We start from the raw sequence: 21,661 nt of genomic DNA on the forward strand, positions 1-21,661 counted from the left end.
CATGTGAGGCCGGGGCGGCCGCCCTCCCCTTCCTCCGCAGCGCCCGCCTGTCAGCGCGGGCGGGGCGGGCGGGCAGAGCCGCCTCCCGCGGGGCCGGGGGCGAGGGGCGCGGGGTGCGCGGTGCCCGCGGCGCGGCGGCTCCGCCCGGACCCTGCTCCGCGGGGACGTGTCAAATTGCAGCGCTCGGGACAGCGCTGCGCGATCGCGGCCCCGGTCAGGCAGCACCCCCGGCTCTGGGGCTGCCCGCAGCGTGCGGCGCGCTCGGACAGGCTCCGGCAGGGACAGCGAGCCGTCCCCGCCGCCGGACGGGATCGCTCCGAGCGCCTCCGAACCCTTCGGATTAAAAACACATCCCTCAAATATCTTAAAACGTGTAAGAAGTGACCGGCTCCTGGGTTTAATACAGGATTACTCCGAAACAGAGCTGCTTTATTTTTTTAAATCTGAAGAGGATGGTTGTTGTGAACTTCAGGGAGGCTTTCTTGTGCGCTAGGAAAAGTACATAGACTGTTGAGGCTTTTACTTTGGGTTTCCAGTCACACAGTCACAGGATCAGTCGGGCTGGAAAAGAGCTCTGAAATCATCGAGTCCAACCTATGACCAAACACCACCTTGTCACCCAGACCAGGGCACTGAGTGCCACGTCTGCTCTATCCTTAAAGACTTCCAGGAACGGTGACTCCCCCACCTTGCCGGACAGCCTATTCCAATGTCTAATCACCCTTTCTGTGAAGAAATCCCTCCTGATGTCCAACCTAAACCTCCCCTGGCACAGCCTGAGACTGTGCCCTCTCATCAGATTAATTACTCCAAGTCAATTTTGGTATATTTTATTTAACTGAGTTCCTTTCCCCATGGCATTTCTGCTGCCATCTAGACAATTAATCAAGTTTCCTATGCCCAATAATTCTTTGTATTTTGCATGCATCTGGATTTTTGGTAAATTTGGTAGAAATGAACACTAAGCTATTCAGAAAAGCATATTTTTGAAAATTTTTTTGAAATGCAAATACACTTTTCAAAACTGCATAAAAATAAGAACTGCATGTATGAGCACCTCTCATTTTATTAGTGATTTTTTTTCCCACTTCCTGTACTTTATTAATCAGGAATGATATAGTTGACAGTGGTGAAAAATAAGGCACCTGTTTTGTACAGTGATTTTCCTGAAAGCAGCATCAGACAAGAAAAAATCTTGATAGATTGTGGACCTCCAGATTGAGATGTTACAATCCATAATAATGCTTTATGTTTTCCATGTCCAAAGTATGGGATGCATTCACTAATTAATGTTCCTGATATTTCTTAATCACGGGAAGCTAAATAGTCACCTCCACTGTACGCAGAGAGAACTAAACCAGAGAATTGTGAAGTGAGAGTTATTTTAGGGGTAATTGTGACCATAATGCACACCTTTGCTACAAAGATGTGAATGAGTCGAGTGATTCTCCTTTTCCTCCTCTCTCAGTGCTATTTCAGCTCAGTCCCCAGGAGCGTGGGTGCAGACGAAAGCTGTGTATAAAATTAAAAAAGCATGGCATTATTTCAGCTGAGAGGCCCTTCAAATCGTGTTTGTACAGCAGCCGAGCAGAGTTCTGCGTGCTCAGCACTTCTGAACACCACAGGATTTTTCGCCTATATAGCATTTTTTGAGAAAATGAATGGAGGAATCAACATGTTCTCATTTAGCTATAGATTTTTGATTGGTCTGTACTTAAGCTAATAGCATAACTATTTATTTGGTATAAATAAGATATTCTCAACTGAAGATTGCTTTGGAGTCTTGAAGAAAAATACTGTGAAAAATAATTCAATTGCAGAAATCATTTTTGAACAGGGCCAGAAAGAGTCTGCCTGACATAAGTTATTGAACACTTCTGTATTTGCTGTAACTGCAGCAAAAGCTTCTGGAAAACCTTCAGCATAAAGAAACAATAAACACTAAAGAAAAAAAAAGAGCACATATCATAGAATCACAGAATGGTTTGGATTGGAAGGGGCCTTAAAGATCATCTTGCTACAGCCCCCTGCCATGGGCAGGGACACCTTCCACTATCCCAGGTTGCTCCAAACCCTGTCCAACCTGGCCTTGGGCACTTCCAGGGCTGGGGCAGCCACAGCTTCGATGGGCAGCCTGTGCCAGGGCCTCCCCACCCTCACAGGGAACAATTTATTCTCTAATCTAAACCTACTCTCTTTCGATTTAAAGCCATTCCTCCTTGTAAGTAGTCTCTCTCCATCTTTCTTGCAGGCCCCTTCAGGTACTGAAAGGCCACAGTTAGGTCACCCCAAAACCTTCTCTTCTCCAGACTGAACAATCCCAATTCTCTCAGCCTTTCCTCCAGGAGAGCTGCTCCACCCCTCTGATCATCTTAGTGGCCTCCTCTGGACTTGTTCCAAGAGGTCCATGTCCTTCCTGTGCTGGGACCCCAGAGCTGGGTGCAGGACTCCAGCTGGGTCTCACCAGAGCAGGGCAGAGGGGCCAAAGCAGCAGGTTCCAGGTGACAAAAGCAATGCAAAAATAGGTCCCTACCCGAGGCTCTGCCTCACAATGTGTCATTCCAGGCACGTCCTGTCAGGATTAGATGAAATTTCATACAAGAACTTGCTTACTCCTTCAGAATTCAGTTTAGGAAACAGAGCTGTCAGCTTCACTATTCTCAGATCACCTGCATGCAATGAAATTCATGAGGCTCGGCCGGTTGGAGAGTTGTGTTATAAAAAGCCATTCCTGCTAGATTTCTTCCCCCAGATTTCCCATTGATTAGGAGTTTTGCATGTGGAGTACTTAAAGAAACAGGCTTCAGCTGCCAGTGCTGAAATCTTTGATTTTAAAAGATGTTCCACTCTCCCTCAGATTGCTGAGTAAGGACTGGAAGAAAAAGAATAGCACTGTGATAAGACAGGGACTGAGGGGAAATTTCAACAGAGAAAGGAAAGGGAGAAGGAAGGAAGGAAGAGCAGATAAATCAAGAGTTGCTGAACAGTACAGGAAAGTACAAAGAGCAGCACGTGCAATGTCAGGGAAAGGAGAATCCAATGTTCAGATCCACTGTTTAACCAAAGTGGCTGGAAAAGTGCAAACAGGAAGAAGGGTAATTGCAGAAATTGCACATTCCAACAATACAGACAACTGCGGGAGTGGTGAAACAAGAGCAGCACAGACCTCACACACGCTCCTGGAAGAGCCATGGAATAGCTGGGACCATGGATTGAACTGCAGCCATGTCCTGCCTCACATTTGGAAAATATGTGGTTGTGATGGCAGGAAACAGCAATTTCTGTTCACTTTAGTGTCAGTGCTGGTGCTGACTGGGAAGTCAGAGTCTGGTCAGCTACCATGATATAATGAGGGGCAAAAATAGCTGCACAAAGTGCCACTCGTCATTTCCATTCGTTCGAGCTGTCTGAGGCTTCAGTAGGGAATGGACACGCTCAGCCAACGAAATTGGAGTTCGGATGCCATCGTGTGACTCCCTGAAAAATTACACAACTGGCGTGTCTGCCTTAGTTTCTTAAACATCTTAGTTTGTCAAAACATGGAAGATACTGCAATATAAAACAAGGTTTAGTTTTAAAATGCCATGTACAGTACCTGCTCTGCTCTTTCTTTTTTTTTTTTTTTATGCCGGCATTTTTATTGTTTGTTGTGACGATTGATTAAAAGTACTAGGATATAAAAATAAAACCAGAAGCTCTACTCAAAATTCACGTGTTCGTCTCTTAGGTGGGCACAGATTATTCTTTGAGATCTTTTTCCTCTAAAATTGACGCCTCAAGATGATATCCGATGCAAATTCCAAGTTTACTGAGCCACTTCGAATATACTGTATTAGCACATATGCTGGGAAAAGTGACACTACCACACATTTTTCATCCACCTGAGGTGCCCGGGACAGAATGCAGCGCTTCAATCGGTAACGCGGGGTCAGATCTCTCAGGTCAGTCATGCTGGTAAACAGCGTGACAGATGGGAGCTTTATCAATTTAGAAACCACTTTAAAATCATGCTAAGACGCCCGGACTGTAAACGGTGACCCCTCAGATCCTTCGGTGTATCCAGCTGCACCGGGAGGTCACCACCCCTTGAAGGCCTCTCCCGCCAACCGGGCCAGGCAGAAATGCCGCGGCATGGCCACTGTCACCTTGTATGTCACGAAAAATGTCGTTTAAAACCCACAAAGGTCATTGTGGGACTAAAACAGCGCTCGGAAGCTGCCCGGCCACGGCCGCCGCCAGCATCCCCACAGCCCCGACGCCGCCGTCCCGCCCGGCTGATGTGGCGCGGCCGCCGGGCCGTACCACACACCCCCGCCGCCGCGGGGGTGCGCTGACCCGCCGCCCTCGCCGCGCCCGGGCACAACCGCGTCGGTGACAGCTCAGCACCGCGAGCCTCCCCCTCTACACCAGCTTGGTAGCGCCCACGCGCGCGCCGACTGCCTTCGGGCGAACTCATGGTGAAAGATTGTAGGGGGGTAGTAGGGTGAGTTTCGCGCCAGTGCGCTGTCGTGTCACCGCCTGCCCAGCGCTGGGCTGCGACACACATCCAGGGAAGTTTCACATGGCGTCAGCACAGTTAAATGTAATGGCGCTCCCCGAAAAGTGGTTCGGTCGGACCCCACCTCAGTAGAATGGAAGGCGGCGCCATCTTGGGCTCAACCACAGCAGTCACGAAATAGGGGTGTCAAGAGTGCAGTGGGGTGAGAAGGTGGCGAAGCCGCCGCTGGCTGAGCAAGACAGGGCTGGTAAAGGCGGCGGAATCGCTTGTGTATGGAGCGGAGAGAAGGCGGCGGCGGGCAGGAGCGGCGGCGGGGACAGGGATCCCCCCTCTCGCTCTGAGCGCGTTGGTAGGAGCCGGCGCGCGCGGACCGCTGGGCCTGGCGCACATGGCCCGGCCGTAGGAGCCGCCCCGCCCCTCCCCCGCCTTTCCCCGCCGCGCTCCCGACGGGACCGGGACCCAGCACCGAGACCCCGCAGCGAGCACAGGGCACCGCGTACCGCGCCGAGACCCGGACACCGAGACCCGGGCACCGCAGCCGGTCCCGGGCACCGCCGCCGGCCCATGCAGGACACTGAGGAGAGCCCCGCGGCCGCCGCGCCGCCCGGCGCGCAGGGCCCCGCCGAGGAGCTGGAGCACACGGACGCGGCCCCGCCGCCCGCGGAGTCGCCGCAGCAGCAGGAGGAGCAGGAGGAAGACGACAAGGAAGATGAGGAGGCGGAAGGAGGAGGGGAGTCCGGAGCGCCGCCGGGGCGCCCCGAGCCGCCGCCGCCCGCTGCCGCCGAGGAGCCCGAGCAGCCGCTCCCCGAGCCGCAGCCGCCCTCTGGCCGCGAGAGCCCCGTGAAGGCCGAGCCCGAGCCCGGCTCTGAGGCCGGGGCCGAGCCCGCGGCGGAGCCCAAGTCCGAGCCGCCGGCCGAGGCCGAGCCCGGCGCGGCGCAGGAGAACGGGGAGGCCGCGCCTGCCGTCCCGGCCGAGCCCGAGGATGAGATTTCCTTCAGCGACCCCGAGGACTTCGTGGACGACATCAGCGACGAAGGTGCGGGACGGGAGCAGCCGTGGGAGCGCTGCGGGGGCCCCGGCGTTGCCCGGAGCCGGGGGAGCCCGTGGGGAGTCGGGGCCAGGCCGGGGAACGCTGTGCCCCGAGTCCCGCGGGCCCCGCAGCGCCTCTGCCCTGGTGCTGGGCCGCTCCAGGTGCTGAGTGCGCGTCTGCATCGTAGCTGTGCTTCATAAATGATCTTTTCTCTGAGTTGTCTCTGCACCGCACAACGCTGCTGTTATAATATCTACTGTTAAAGAGGTTCTAAAATCGCTCTTACACCTCAGATGTGGGCTGCCCTCACAGAGTGGAATCATCAGCTCGTCTCCCTTCCCTTTGCCTCCATTAGTTAAACTCAGCTGTAGAAACAGAAGTTTTAAGTGGTTGACGTGGTTGTTACAAACTAGGTTTCATCGTTCTGGTTTTTTTCGTGCACCCAGGATGAAATCCGTAGGTGAATAGGGTTTGAGAAGAGTTACTGCTCATGAAGAAGTGATGTTGGTACTTTGTGACAAGGAAATAGGGAAAAATCGGTTTTGGTAGTTAAAAATGTCAGCCCAGGCTCTTTTAAAAGTAGTGGATATTGACGGCCTTAAAATGGCAAAGCTGTTGTGTAACTGCACAGACAATAAAGGTTTATGGGTGGGCTTGTCATACAGAAGTTAGAACCGTAATTTAGTGGTTTTTAGATGGGGCTTTCTGGATAAATGTTCTTAGCTTTTGAATAGCAAAAGTACTTGTTTCCCCCATTATTTGTTCAGCATTTGTGCTGTTGTAGGGTTTCTTGTGCAGGTATTCTGTGTGTTGTAGGGTCTGTTACACGTATCAAAACTGGAAAGATGTTTCTAAAGCACAGAACTGTAAATCAGCCAGTTATCTCCACTGGCTGTGAAATACAGGTAATACAGGTGCATTCTTGTGTTTCAGTCCTTTGTTTAGTTTAATAAAACAGCAGCCAAATATCCTAGATTAAGGAAGTGTTTGCTGTTCTCAGTTTAGCAGTCTGTGTAACAGCTCTTTGAACTTTTGCATTTGTTTCTTAAGGAGACTTTGGCAAAATTGCCTTGGAGTTGGATTCTTTTTGCTAAGTGCTTGCTTAATACATTTTGTCTACATCTAGGATTGTTGTTTTGTTCCTTCTTAGAAACTGGGCATGTTTTCCATCCCTACCTATTTTATTGTTAATTAATTTGGTTAACTTCTCAGCTGTATGAAATCCAGTATTAGTGGCTGAATTACGGCGTTTAAGTTTAGTCTCTCTTGCTGGTCTGACTTTCTATCTGTGTGTATTGCTTCTTGAGCTTCCTTATTCCTTTCCCATTATTCTGGTGCCCTTCCCAAGGAGAAAAGCAGTCCAGTGTGACCAAGTCAAGGTTCTTTCAATGCTCATCACAACACAGATCTTCAGGAACACCTGTGAGATGGACCAGCTTTAGGACTGGAACGTCTCGGATCTTTTACTGCCACTTTTTTCCCCCTGAGTGGTGGTGGCATGGAAGAACAGCTGATCCGAGTTAAAGCAGGAGAAGGGATGGACAACCACTTAGGTACCAGTGAAGCTTTAGTTCAGATAATGACAGTGGTCCTTAAAATACTGCCAGCTGAAGATAGCCCTGTACCCACCACACCCTGCTTCCCTTCTGGCTGCAGTAGGAGCTTGCTGAACCAGCTTCTTAGTCTTTGAAGATTCCTTTGGTCACAGTTTTGAATTTAAGGGCACAGCGTGAGAATTTGTCTTCAGTCTGTTACAGTTTTGATTCAGTGCAGGGTGTTGCATTCCTGCCCAGGAATCTAAACATGCATTCCTTGGCCTGTCTGTAGGCCTACAGAGTCTTTGGTGAGAAGTGATTATGAAAAAAATAACTAAAAGAGCCTTAAAATTACCCTTTTGTGTTTTACTTTAGTTTTCTCCTTTTGCTTGTAGACTCCTGTGGAAATGTCCTTGTGGGGCATGCCTTCATTTTATATATTTTATATTGTTATTTGTAGTTCTTACATGCACATGGAGATCATCTTTATGAGTGATAAATACTACAAACAACAATATTCTGTGGATGCTACATAATCTTGGTGGTAATGGACTAAACATTTGTGAAGCACATTGCCCCAGACCTGTGGGAAGCTTCATGCGTAATAACCTGTAGAAGCTTAAAGTTGTAGAAAGCAACTTTTTAGTAGTTTGAAATTCAAAGTAAGCATATTTCTCATATTTCTTCATTGCTGGAGATCTTTCCAATGATGTTTCTGGGCAGAAAAATTTCTTGAATTACAAAACCATCAAATATCTAATGTCTTTAAAATATTAGCACATACAACACCTTTTTCCTAGTCTGTGCATGCTATAGGTAGTCTGACTGTCCAGATTTTATCTAATTCAAAAGTATGGTGGTGTGAACTTATTTTTTGTGTGGCCTTGTATTTTATAGTGATCTTCATGTAAGCTTAAAACTTACTGCAGATACTCAGGAATTAATATGCTTGAGGAATATCCAGTGTGAAAAGATGTGTGCTTGTCTTCACAAAGCTTAAATATGGCTTTAAGTGTCTTGCCTTAGACCTTCATTTTTGTGCTTAATTAAAAGTTTAGATGGAGTGTGAGTTCTAAACATAATTATAGTGATGCTGAGACATGCAGAGCTGCCAGTATGGTGGGTAGTTTTGAATTATGCTGAAACTCGTGTAATTTGGGAGGGAGGTACAGGTTACATTTATTTTTATCAAAGTCATCTGGTTATAATTTGAGCAAGAGGACTGGTCAGAGGTCAGGTAATAAATCATGCATTTGTCTGTGCTATTGTCAGTTTTGAGGACTTCCTGAGCCAGTTTCATCTCCTAAAAAAAGCTGATAGTGCAAGTGTTGATGACCTCAGTGTGTGAAGGATTTTTTTAAAGAAAGACTTTGAGAGTTGGGTGCCTAAAGTTTGCCATGAAACCACATAATCCTGTCACTTAGCCAGGAAGTGCTGTTGGGATGTTGTGCATTCACTTCAGTTGTTTTTTTGACAGAAGGTTCATTCACTACCAAGTCTCTTAAATGATTCTTGAAATTTCCTGAAATGTGAAGTCTCTCTGTTCTCTTACTTTCACTGTTCTTTACACCTTTGTCTTTCTCCTCCTTGATGTGACCAGTGCCTTAATTTCCTGTCTGTCTTGTCTTTGCAGAACTGCTTGGTGACATCCTGAAAGATCAGCCACAGGAAGCAGATGGAATAGACTCGGTGATTGTTGTGGATAATGTACCCCAGGTTGGACCAGACCGACTGGAGAAACTGAAGAACGTCATCCACAAAATATTTTCCAAGTTTGGTAAAATTATCAATGAATTTTATCCAGAAGCAGATGGAAAAACAAAAGGGTAAGTCATGGTAACTCCAACTGGAAAAAGGATTGAAACACAGCTCTGGCTTACCCTTGATTGTTAGTGTCAATACTTTATGGCCAGTTTTTAGGGTGACCTCATAGTCCTTACCATCAGCTTCTTCTACCTCAGCCTGTGCAGTCCTGACATCAGTCTCAGTGACAAACAAGTTCCTGAGGGAACTGAGAACCTTAACAGATCATTAGGCTCCATAGTAGAGTGTGGTGGGGATTAATTATGGAAACAGTTTAGCTGGGTTTGGAGACAAATGTCTATGCAGTACGACATGAGTTTTTTCTCAGTTTTCTGCTATGGTTAGTCAGTAAGTGAAAGGTCCTCTTGAGTTAAAAACCTGGTAGCAGTGGATGTGTTCATTGCAATATAGACTGTCGGTGTCTGTAACAAATATTCCTAATATTGGAGGAATCCATAGTTTAGAAGGCATAAAAACATCAAGTTTTCTGGAGTGGAGGGATTATTGATTCTATAAGGTCAGTGTGAGAAGCATGAGAAAACTATTCTCTCTGTTTATCTCTCTCTGAGACACTGTCTGATGGTGTTCAGGATACCATTAGTTTTGAGTCTGCTGGGCTCCGAGGTAGCTTGGATTAAGTGGCCAGAAGGAAGCTGAGTTGTGTAATTGTAAAACAAGAGTGATGCTTTGAGATGCCTGTGACAGCAAGTTACCATTCCTAAACATGACCTGTTACTGGGAAGAGCTGTGGGTGTAACCTGCCTGTTCCTGGCTCTCACTGTTGTCATGGTTGTGCTGAACTTGTAGTCACCACTGGATCTGGCCCATTTCAGAAAGGATATCAGATTAATTGAGGTCAGGCCCAGACAGTTAAAATCTGTGTGAGCCTGTGGCCAGAATGGAGATTAATTGCTATTTACCCTAATTGGTTAGGGACAAGACAAGAAGTTATCTTGTAGATGCACTGTACTGAATTCTTAATTCATCCCCATTGTTTCTTCTTTATTATGAGCCTGTTTTGTAGTCAGCAGTGTCTTCTACTTTGGTTTTCCTTCCTTGTAGGTACATCTTCCTGGAGTACATGTCCCCCTCTCATGCTGTGGATGCCGTGAAGAACGCAGATGGATACAAACTGGATAAGCAGCACACTTTCAGAGTCAACCTCTTCACAGACTTTGATAAGTGAGTGCAGCAGTTGTGTGTTATCTGTAGATTTGGGGATTCTAATCCAGAGTGCCTGTATGGAGTGTAACCAACCAAATTGTTCTTTCAGGTACATGACAATCAGTGATGAATGGGAAATCCCTGAGAAACAGCCATTTAAGGATTTGGTAAGGAATTTTTTGAAAAGCAGAAAGAATATTCAGCTTAATATTCAATGGTTACTTCATTGCTGGAATATCCATATAAAAATAGAAATGATGTGTTAATGGTGGTGTAAATAGCAGTACTGATCACATGCTCCTGTTCCTTCATGCTCACCATCATGAAGTGATGGGAGGAACTCAGTGCTTCTGTTTAATAGTTACACATAGTGTAAAGCTTAATTTACTCCTATTATTTAAGAGTAAATAATAATTTTGCACAAGTCGTTTAAAAATAGATTTTCAAAAGCATCTTTTTATATATTCTTAATTGTTTGAGGCAAACTTTGGTGTTTGTTACCAGTTGGTTTGTAAATAGTCTGGTGGAAGAAAGGATAGTTTATTTTTTCTTTGAAAACCAAATACCAAGTGATTTCTTGTTTAAAATAAATATTAAACATCATCAAACCATCTTGAAGGTCCACCTGTTCATGGTGTGCTCTCAGCCTCCAGCATCCAGCAAGTGGAATTGTTTAATTTCACTTCAAAAACTTGTTTGCAGTGGTAAGACCCCAACGTTACATTCTCTGGTAAGACCAACTTCCACCTGCCAGGTAGATACTAATTTGTGGAACTTACTGTCTTAGTCTTTGACTCACTAATAGTCCTTTTGCTCTGTTTTTCTCAGGGGAATCTCCGATACTGGTTGGAAGACCCTGACTGTAGGGATCAGTACAGTGTCATCTTTGAGTCAGGAGACCGGACATCCATTTTCTGGAATGACATCAAGGAACCTGTTCAAATTGAGGACAGAGCAGTGAGTGTCCTGGAAGTGCTGGAGATTGCAGATACACTGCCGGTCTCCTTCATTTTATGACATTGCAGCTTTTTTAATTTAAAAAAAAAAAAAAATCTTTCTCCCATTGCTGAAATAATTTTTTCTTCCTTGTGAAGAGTGGTGAAATCACATCCTTTAGAATTAAATTTAGCTGCTTAGGTAAGAGAACTGTGGAGTGAACTTTTTGGAGTTTATGGTGGTGGTTGGGTTTTTTTTAAACTGGTTTATGATGCCCATTAGTTTCCTTCATCTCTCTGTTATAGGTGATTCAGAAAGACCTGAGAATGCAAAGTCAGAGTTTGAGGAGCACTATTCATTCGAGCTGAATATGTGCTTATGTTTGCTGCTTCAGATGACTCCTTGCTTTTGTGCTGACCACAGAGGTGTTAAAGAGGAATAGCTGGTTTGGTAATGGCATAAAAGAGGGAGAGTTAGTCTGCCTCTCTGCTGCAGGCACTGGACTTGCTGGAAACTGTTAGGACCCAGGAGCATTTTCCTTAATAACCACTGTGCATTACAGTAGAAGGAAGTTGGCTCTGGGATGGTGAGAATATTTGCTCATCACCATGGTCTCAGGATGTGGTCTGTATTGCTGAGACCTCTGTAACTTAGCTGAAGGTCCAGAGCTGTGTTGTTCAGAAAGTTGAAATACTTACCCTTACTTCTGAGAAGAGTATGTTCTTACCAAGGCTGAAAGAAGGAAACCCAGGCCATTAGGTGGGTTTAATTGTTACTACACAAAAGATGTCACTGTACCTGAAAAACATCTTTGGTGATCTGTAAGTTGGAAAGGTCTTAACTGAGAGTTTTCAACCTGAAGAATAGGTACTGTATGTTATGTGCATGAAATTAAACTCCACAATTATCACAGATCATGAGATGTTCCCTTAGTAAAGGGATTTACAAAATGTGCTGCTACAAGCCATGCATTAATTCTTTCCCTTTCAGGAACACAGAATGAAATTAAGCTTTTATGTGTACTTTTTTTTAAAATCCAGAGGTGGACAGAGACCTACGTCCGTTGGTCTCCCAAAGGCACCTACCTGGCTACGTTCCACCAGAGAGGCATCGCTCTGTGGGGTGGAGAGAAGTTCAAACAGATTCAAAGGTTTAGTCACCAAGGAGTGCAGCTTATTGACTTCTCACCCTGTGAAAGGTACAGAGCATGACATTGGTTTGGGCTGAGGGGTCAAAAGCATGAGGCATGAATAGCATCCTCCAAATCTGGAGTGCTGAAATTAATTCCTGAAGATTTCTTGAACATTAAGGAGCTCTGGAGAGAAGGATAAAGTAATTTCAGGACCGAGATACATTTTCTGTTGATGGTTTTCAAGTAACATATTTGGAAGCAGTTGGGTTTTATGCTTTATTGTAGGAAAGAGATTATTTACCAATGGAGAAATCCAGCATCCCTGTAGTTTGGGTTGGATAAGGTCAATGATTTATGTTTGGTTCAAAACCAGTGCTATTCTCATGTCAAAACTATATAATAGGTAACAGTGTACGAGTTCCCCTGCCTTGTAACATCAATATGGAAAGACTTGCACATAAATCTAGAATCTTTTTAGCCAGAGGGATATCAGGGAAGCTTTCTCCTCCTTTATCATCCTGTTCTTATTTTTCTCTCTCCTGAAAAATCTCATTAGAGAAACTTTTGTTTCAAAGTGCCTGGTATTTAAATACTACTTGGGTGAAAGGCTGCTGGTACTGACATACTAGATGAAGTTTCAATAGTGAAATGGATTCTTTCTTTTGTAGGTATTTAGTGACCTTCAGCCCTTTGATGGACACACAGGATGACCCTCAGGCTATCATCATCTGGGATATTCTGACTGGCCAAAAGAAGAGAGGATTCCACTGTGAAAACTCAGCTCATTGGCCTATTTTTAAGTAGGTTGAAAAACAGAATTAGAGAGTTGTAGTCCCAGACTTCATTTAGTAAAAAGGCAGTTCCAATTTAATGGCTTTTTTTCTTGCTTAGATGGAGTCATGATGGTAAATTCTTTGCTCGAATGACTTCAGATACCCTCAGCATCTATGAAACACCTGTAAGTTCTTGCAGGGTTTTTTTGCGTAATAATGAGAGTAGAAAGTATGTGTTGAAATACAAGAATGTTACTAACTTGAAAATTCATCCTTTTCTCATCTTTTAGTCTATGGGTTTGTTGGACAAAAAGAGCTTGAAAATCAATGGGATAAGGTGAGTCTATTCCCTTGTAATCATAACTGTGCTCTTTAGCTGGAATCCTTTAGTCTGGGGATTTGTTATGGTGAGAGGAATCTTTAGACTGTTGACTAGAGCAAACAGCCTTACATGTTGAGTTGATCAAATTAGAGAAAGTGGCAAAAAGAAATGGAAAACTCTCCATTTGTTGATGAATACACTTGGTAGGTTCTGTGCTTTGAAATCCTCTTTGTGGTACTGCTTAATCCAGGGTCTATCTTGGGAGTCCTGTTCCTTGTCTACAAAGGAACCACACTGGAATGCAGTTAGTTAGGGAGTATCTCCCTAACAAGGTGGTTGTGCTGGCTCAGTGCAGTGTGCTGTGTCTGCACAAGACACACTGACTCCTCTGAGAGTTTTAAAAATAATCTCTGTAAAGCAGCAAGAAAATCAAGTGTACCCAGGTGCAAGAAGATGGTCTCCATGGTAATTTAATAGGGGGTTTTTTGGCTCATTTGTTCCTAGATCTTTGGCATTTATTCTATGTGTAATCCCTGCTTTTTGGTGAGATATACTGATTGGATAACATTGGTGATATAGCAAAGTTAAATAGCTGCTTAAAGATCTGTTTTGGTATCGTTATTAAATTGCCCTCAGTTGTGTGTCTGTGCCTGTCTTTATTATTGAGAGTTGATCTTTGTCTGCAACATTCAGATACAATGAGGAAAGTGGTTTCTGCTTGTAGCATCTCTAACTAAAAATTAAAACGGCATATTTTTAACTTTGTTCCTGTAGAGATTTCTCATGGTCTCCAGGTGGTAACATAATTGCTTTCTGGGTGCCTGAGGACAAAGACATCCCAGCAAGAGTGACTTTGATGCAGCTGCCTTCTAGACAAGAAATTCGTGTGCGGAATTTGTTCAACGTAGTAGATTGTAAACTGCACTGGCAGAAGAACGGGGACTACCTGTGTGTGAAGGTAGACAGGACTCCCAAAGGCACACAGGTACATGGATTCTGATTTTATTGGTAAAATTTGGTTCTGTCTCATGCTTCCTTTTCTTACAGTACTGCCTTTCAGCAGAGGCAGTGTAAATTATATCATGTCAAAGCTATTTTTAATTTTTTCCATTTGAATTTGAAGCATGTGGAAAGCAAAATGTATGTAATGTTTGCATCCAGGATTTGCTTTGACTTTAGTGGCCTCTTGGTCTCTGAGAGGTCTATGCCTCACCTCTTCTCCTGCTCAGAATTAAGCAGCTGCTGAACAAGATGTAGGTCAAGCTGTGTAATGTGCCACATGTTCATCTGTCTTAATTAAATTTTATAACAGTCTGAAAAAAAATAGATGCTTTTGTACAATTCTGAAGTTATTCTTCATCAGAACAAATTTGGGATGTTTTTTATAAGGAGGCATATTGTATTTATTTGCTGTCATTAAAGGAATAAACCTTGACTCATTCTCATCCTGTGCCCTAACAGGCTAATTATGGAGTTGTCCTTCTATGCCTAGTGATAAAATTATTTACTCTGCTGTTTTTGTGCTGGATAACAAGCTGGTTTTGGCCTTTACAGGGAGTAGTGACCAACTTTGAAATATTCCGCATGAGAGAGAAACAGGTGCCAGTGGATGTGGTGGAAATGAAAGGTAATGCCACGTAGTTCCTTACTTTTGAGCTTGAACTTTTTTGTATAGATCCTTGTGTTTTCCTTACAAATTCTTGTTGGCATGTGACATAATTAGGACTTCCACTCTTTGGAAAAGAGCTGGATTGTTAATGTTCCAGAATGTCTCATGTAAAAATGAGAAATCAAAACTTCTGGTGCTTTTCATGCTTGTGACTGACTTGGAAGATGACAGAAGTGAAAATGTGTTATTAATAAAGGTGGTAGGGCTGACAATGAGTGTATTTTGTAGAAGATGGAAGACTTAGAGCTATAGTTAGCAACACTTCCCCTAACTCCCTGCAATTGCCTTATCAACGTGTGTTTTAAAAGAAAGTTTGTTAACTGATGGGTTCTCTCTCTTCAATATCTTAGTTTTCTTTGGTAGCTAAAGAAAATCAGAGGTTTGTATTGTCCTTTAACAGAGTTTTGGCTCCTCTTGTTACAGAAAGCATTATAGCCTTTGCTTGGGAACCAAATGGAAGCAAGTTTGCTGTGTTGCATGGAGAAACTCCACGAATTTCAGTTTCCTTTTACCATGTTAAAAACAACGGGAAAATAGAACTCATAAGTAAGTGAAAAACAAGTGAAAAGTGCAGATAATAAGGATTTTGCATGGTAGAAGATGCAGTAAACTCAAAATTGTGGCTGTTTGTGATGTCTTGTGAGAAATTGGTGGGGCTGATGCTTGCAAGGTAATTGATGGCATTGGACTGAGATCTCTTTCTGAATTTGCCATGTTTCTTTTCAGAAACATTTGACAAACAGCAGGCAAACACGATATTCTGGAGTCCCCAGGGGCAGTTTGTAGTGTTGGCTGGCCTCAGAAGGTGAGTGTTGCACAGGTTGCTGAACAGCACCACATTCATTTTTAGGAGGAAAAGAACTACTGCATCTCACCAAGAAGTGTTTGGTGTCCCTGTGAATGTTGATTGCAGTAATCCTGATAGAGCTGTGCAAAAGCAAAGGCAGAGCAGAGATGCAACTTCATGATGTAGTTTAGTCCTTTGCAGCTTTCATTTCCTATTTTTGCCACATCAAATGAGGAATGCATTTTTCAACAGAAAAGTGGATATTTAGAAACACCTTTCAGCTGTTCAAGTTAAATACTGACTGAGCCAATCCAGTTTGGACATGTATGTGGCTCTTGTGATGCATTTGTTGTCAATCTCGTGCCCTTTCATGGGCAGTGCCTGTTAATGACAGTGCTGCTTTGTGAAAGAATTATCAAGGAAGTTGCACTTTAGAGCAAGTGAAAATGATTGTTATTAACTAGTCAAGTAATACTTGCTTTCACATGCTTTCAAACAAGCACTGCTGTTCATCTTAGTGGATGAATTATTTCTTTAATCTTTTCTTCACTACTCTGTCTAAGCATATGATTGTTCAACTTTGGCTGTAGCTTGCCTAGAGCATGTTTTTACTGTAACTTTAACCCATTTTATTTGTATTCTTAAGGGTCACTGAACATGGAAACAAAAGTGTCATTCTTACGGGGTGTTTTGTTTTTATCCACCACGTTGCTTTCCAGCCACAGAGACTGGTACCAACCTGTCTCGTGGCTGCTGTGGGAATTTGTTTGTAATGAGGATTTGTAGAGATGCAGCTTATGAAATGCTTTTAAAACCCCAGGCTGTGCTGGTGTGTAAAGCAATGTCTTGTTTTGCCTGTGCAGCATGAATGGTGCCTTAGCATTTGTTGACACGTCCGACTGCACCATGATGAACATCGCGGAGCACTACACGGCCTCGGATGTGGAGTGGGACCCCACGGGCAGATACATTGTCACCTCTGTGTCTTGGTGGAGCCACAAGGTACTGATGCACCTCTTTTCCCCACCCCCGCTTGCTCTTCCAGTGGTACTGGAAAGGACTTTTGATTAGGAGGAGAAAACGAACGCCTGTCACTGGTCAAATGACTTAACCTGCACCGCAGTTTTAAACATTAATTTCTGAGGACTCCAGTGTTAAGTTAAAGCTTATCTTGGCTGAGCTGGTGCACTGCTCTTCCAGGTGGACAATGCATATTGGTTATGGACCTTCCAAGGCCGTCTGCTTCAGAAAAACAACAAAGACAGGTTCTGTCAGCTGCTCTGGAGACCACGGCCAGCTACCCTGCTCAGCGAGGATCAGATAAAGGTAAGGTATTCCGGGGCCTTTGTGCTGACATGGATTTGGTGTATCAAGCATACTTGGTTTGCTTCCTCCTCTTGAGGATGAGGCTTGTTACACAACTGCCTTTTGCCCTGAATGTGTGAATGAACACGCTGCTGTGTGAGACCTCATTTCTGGGAATGTCTCCAGATATTAACTGTATTGTAAGCTCAAAGTAGAAATGGTCACCAGTTGTTCTTACAGTTAGGGTATGATGAAAGGGTATAAAGAAGAGTTAAGATTGAATTTTTTTGTTCAGACTTTGCTAGTTGTGTGTGTACAGAAGCACTTATATGATCTATAAGCCAGGAAGAACAAAATTATAGTGAAGGGAAATTGCCTACCAGAGAGATGTTCTTCAGAAAGGCATAGCCTGCTTAGGCCTGCCAAAGGAGTTCTTAGAGAAGATGGTAGTTGTAATTGCTAGTCTGATACTCCAGTTGAAATAAAATTTCCTGTTTCACAGCAAATTAAGAAGGACCTGAAGAAATACTCCAAGATATTTGAGCAGAAGGATCGCCTGAGCCAGTCCAAAGCTTCAAAGGCAAGACACTTTTGAAATACATTATAGATTAAACTCTTGTAGCTTATCCTTAGTTGGCAGTGGCGATAGGTAAATTACATTTCCTGTATCGCAAGTGTTCATTTGAATCCAGATGGTTAGAATTAGTCCAGTGGGTAGTTCAGAGAGGTGCTGCTGTAAGAGTCTGGAGAGGAATTGGTGTTACCTCATTAAGCAAAGGTGGTAAAATTTTGGAGTTCTCAGTGTGTTGCTGCATTAGCCAGAGTTTAAAATAAGAAAAGCTCTTTCAATTAAAAAAAAAACCTCACCAAAACAGCATTTTGATTACAGAAGAGAATCTTTTTTCTTCTGAATCAGTAGAAGGTGTTTCTGAGAACAAAGCTTGACTCGCTAAGGAATGCCTGGCGTGCGGGTTTGGTTCCGTGGGAGGTTTAACCCCTTCCTGCCCCCGCAGGAGCTGGTGGAGCGGCGGCGCACGATGATGGAGGAGTTCAGGAAGTACCGCAAGATGGCGCAAGAGCTGTACATGGAGCAGCGCAACGAGCGCCTGGAGCTGCGCGGCGGTGAGGCTCGGGGCTGGGCAAAACCACCGAGAAACACCTCCTTCGGGGCCTCATCCTCTCCTCTCCTCCCTCTGCTTCCTGCTGAAGCCAGTCCTGTGTTCTCTGCAGTTTTTTTGTACTTTTTATCTTGAATCGTGACAGGATTTAAGGGGGAGGAAAAAAGGCATTGGCTTGACCTTAGGATAAAACTGTAGTGGGAGACAGTAATGCCTGAATAAATTTTGCATGTACTTGTTATGATTTAAAGTACCAAATACCTCTTGTTTCACTGCTGCTCTAAGGAATGTTTCTGCCAAGAGCATCAAATCATTCCATTGCTGCCTTGTTTGATGAGTTCAGTGCTGATGTTTTCTCCATTGCAGGGGTTGACACAGATGAGCTGGACAGCAATGTTGATGACTGGGAGGAGGAGACTGTGGAATTTTTTATCAATGAAGAAATTATTACCCTTGCAGAACCAGAGTAATAATAAAACTGTGGTAAGATAACTCTCAGTAGAGAGAAACTTTTCTGTCAACTATTGCTATAGAGCTGATAATTTGCTTGAGAGAGTTAGGTCTGTCTGTAGCATTGGTGAATGTGTTGTTCTCTGAATTGTTGTTTGGGGTTTTTTTGTGGCTAGAGGAGACGAAAGCTTTTTTTAAAAAGTAATTGCAAACAGTCAGATTTGTGAGTTGTACTGAGCAGAGTACTGTGTATGTCCTGTCTGGCCAGAGAGATCAAACCCACAGCAGAGTCAGGGTCAGCCTCTGAACACAGCATATTGCAGAGGCTGTAGGTTCTGTCTGTAGAAGGAATTGTAGTTAGTATGAGATAGGAATTTTGCCTTTTGGAAGATTTGCATGTTAGTCCAAGACTAGGCAGAGTTTAAATACTGTATTAAAGATTATGCAGCATTTATCTGTAGGCTGATAAAATTTTGAGATGATGTTTAAATATCTACATGAAGTCAGATATTGTTTTCTAGAAAAGCTGGGTAGGGTTCAGGTAGTGGCAGATTTTTGTGTACTGACTGTCATGGCTTGTTGCTGAAATATTTTATTTAATTTGGTGTTTTTCCCAGTTCCTTCTTTTGAATTCATATATTTTATGTTGGCGATGGAGGCTACTCCCAGCTCCTGCTGTGGAAAATGTCTTTTAGGGAGCTTGACGTTGTATTAAGGAGGAAAAATACCTTGATAGTGAAGACACAGGATTTAAAACTTGCAGTGGGTTTGTGCTCTGTCATGTTTAGGATCTCACTTAAGAAAGAGGGAGGGGAGACTGGAAATACACACCTGTAAGTCACCCTGCAGTTCTTCAGCCTCCAGATGTCTGAAGAGCTCAGGTGCAACATGTGCCTCTGGGAGCTGTAGAAAAATAACAAGCTTGATACCTTTGACTGTCTTTGGGTCTGGCTTATCTGTGTTCCATACATGGGAGATCTTTTTATGGAAGGAAGAGGGAGAGAAGCTGCTTACTGTATGGATTTAAACCACATGAGTTTAGGAAGAGGTGAAACACAAGCTGGTGTAGCCTTTCACCAGCTCAGCTGCTGAGGTTGAGCTGTTTGTATAAAATACAGTAGCTAACTCACCTCTTTTTTTTGTTCTTTGCAGCTCCACCAGATCTCGTGCTGAAAAGAAGTTTGTTTTCCGAAAGCCTATAACAACTTTGGAATTCTTAATCCATATTCTTGCACTCTGGAAGGGTGGATGCACCAGATTTTCTCCATTCTGACACATTGTAGTGCCTTTAAGTCTGGCTGCCTGCTGCAGTGAGATACTGGAAAGGCGCTGCTTTTAAATTTATTTTTTTTTTTTTTTCTAGGGTTTGACTATTATTTTTTTCTTTTTAAATCCACTACTACCAGTATTTACTTCCAGATTCCCGTGCAGTCCTTGCCAGCTGGCAGTTTTTGCCTCTTGCCAGTGAGGTGAGATTCACCAGTGCACCCCTGTCTCACACACACGATGTTTGGGTTCCAGGGCTCTCTCTGTGTCCCAAGGGCATGGACAGGTGTTCGTTTGGGTTGGGGAAAAGTCACCAGAACCATTTTTCGTATGATGTGTTTTAGTGTGCTGAAGCAGCACTACAGCGGGCTATACCCTCCTCCTTTCAGATTGTGAAAGGATGTCTCCCTCAAAGAGCTGAATATGGAAATAAAAGCAGACCTATACTAAAACCAGGCTGGCTTTGTGTCGTTTGTAGGGAATCTTTCCCTGAATGATCAATGTCAAACAGCACCCAGTAATAAGAGTGTGTTTGCTGTATTGCCTTAATGGTTCCTTTGGATTTTTTTCAAATCTTGGTTCCTCATGGCCCTTCTGGCTTTGTGTTGTGGTTGGTTTGTTGTTTACAATATGGTACAGCTCATTAATCTGTCACATTGACCTGTTCATGGTGGTGGAGTGACTAGAAAATGACTGGATTCTTAAACCATTTGCAAACTGATAAAAGCCTCAGGAATTTTTGGACCTGTGTCTTGTTAGTTAGAAATGTTAGAAAATTGCAGACTTCTAGAACAGTGCTCTGTCCACATGCCTTTTGCTCCCTCTTGCAGTACCTGGTTCCATTTCCAAAGACCTCCAAGCTCAGCAGGGAGAACTGTACTCAGAGCTGGTGCAGCAGCATATTTATATTTATATATTTATATTTAATATTTATATGTAGAACTGGATCTTGTCAGAGCAGTCAGTGAGAGAGGTTGGCCTGTTCCTTGCCCTTGGAGAATGAGGATGTTCCTCTCTTCTGGACTGGGCAGGGAAATTGCCAAGGTGAGCACTCTTGACTGGCTTTCCTTAAGCCCAGGGCTCACTTGTACAGCAGGGTGGGACAGCTCTGGAGTGGGAAGCCCTCTGGGCACAGGACAGCCCCACTCAGCTGCAGGTGGCCAAGGGACAGGGATGTTCTCAGCACTTCCTTTTTCATAGGTAAATTTACTGTGATGGCCAGTGCACAAATGCCTCAATTAACTCCCATGTCCTCTTCACCAGGAAGTTTTCAAAATTATTTTCCTGTAAATGGTACTTAGTGTCAACAATTCACTCTTTAACCAGCATGTGTTGTTGTTCCGAAAGTCTGTATTAATTTCCAGTTTTCTGCATTTGTTCATTCATAATCCATATAGACAGGTACATAGTTGATCAAAGTTTACTCCACAGTATTCCCCAGCCTCATTTCTCAACTGGACTGGAAAAAAATACTTTCTAGAAAAACAGTGCAGAAGAATTTACAGCACAACAAAGTTCTCCAGTGATTGTGGAATGGTTTGGGTTGGAAAGGATGTTAAAGCTCATCTCATTCCACCCCCTGCTGTGGGCAGGGACACCTTCCACTATCCCACCATCCAACCTGGTCTTGGACATTTCCAGAGCTGGGGCAGCCACAGCTTCTGTGGACAACCTGTGCCAGGGCCTCTTCACCCTCATGGTAAAGAGTGATGGCTTGAACTTGCATAGCAGGAATCATTTTTATGACCCTTTGGTTGTGAAGAGCTGACTTCTCAACCATTTTCTAAGTCACAAATTGAGTTGACAGGTTTTCTTCTCCTGTCTCCGTGCAATGAAGGTTTAATAGGCGACTGTGTTTTATTCCTGGCTCTTT

The 21,661-nt window shown here is 44.1% G+C and overlaps 1 protein-coding gene across 1 annotated transcript; it reads left to right on the top strand.

The window, feature by feature from the left end:
- The first annotated feature begins 4,883 nt into the window (after positions 1–4,883).
- Positions 4,884–20,243, top strand: EIF3B (eukaryotic translation initiation factor 3 subunit B). Its single transcript, XM_042037336.1, has 19 exons — positions 4,884–5,534; positions 8,697–8,889; positions 9,929–10,048; positions 10,140–10,197; positions 10,859–10,987; positions 12,007–12,164; positions 12,767–12,898; positions 12,990–13,056; positions 13,162–13,208; positions 13,968–14,178; positions 14,748–14,820; positions 15,286–15,408; positions 15,589–15,667; positions 16,513–16,651; positions 16,850–16,975; positions 17,457–17,534; positions 17,968–18,076; positions 18,439–18,555; positions 19,675–20,243. Exons 1-18 carry the CDS (start codon positions 5,063–5,065, stop codon positions 18,540–18,542), a joined length of 2,418 nt encoding a protein of 805 aa, XP_041893270.1. The 5' UTR covers positions 4,884–5,062; the 3' UTR covers positions 18,543–18,555; positions 19,675–20,243.
- Positions 20,244–21,661: the final 1,418 nt, after the last annotated feature.

This window comes from Corvus kubaryi, unplaced genomic scaffold, assembly GCF_017639235.1.
Source record: "Corvus kubaryi isolate FWS band 111438036 unplaced genomic scaffold, C.kubaryi_AGA036_p1.0 37387, whole genome shotgun sequence".
Taxonomy (NCBI): domain Eukaryota; kingdom Metazoa; phylum Chordata; class Aves; order Passeriformes; family Corvidae; genus Corvus; species Corvus kubaryi.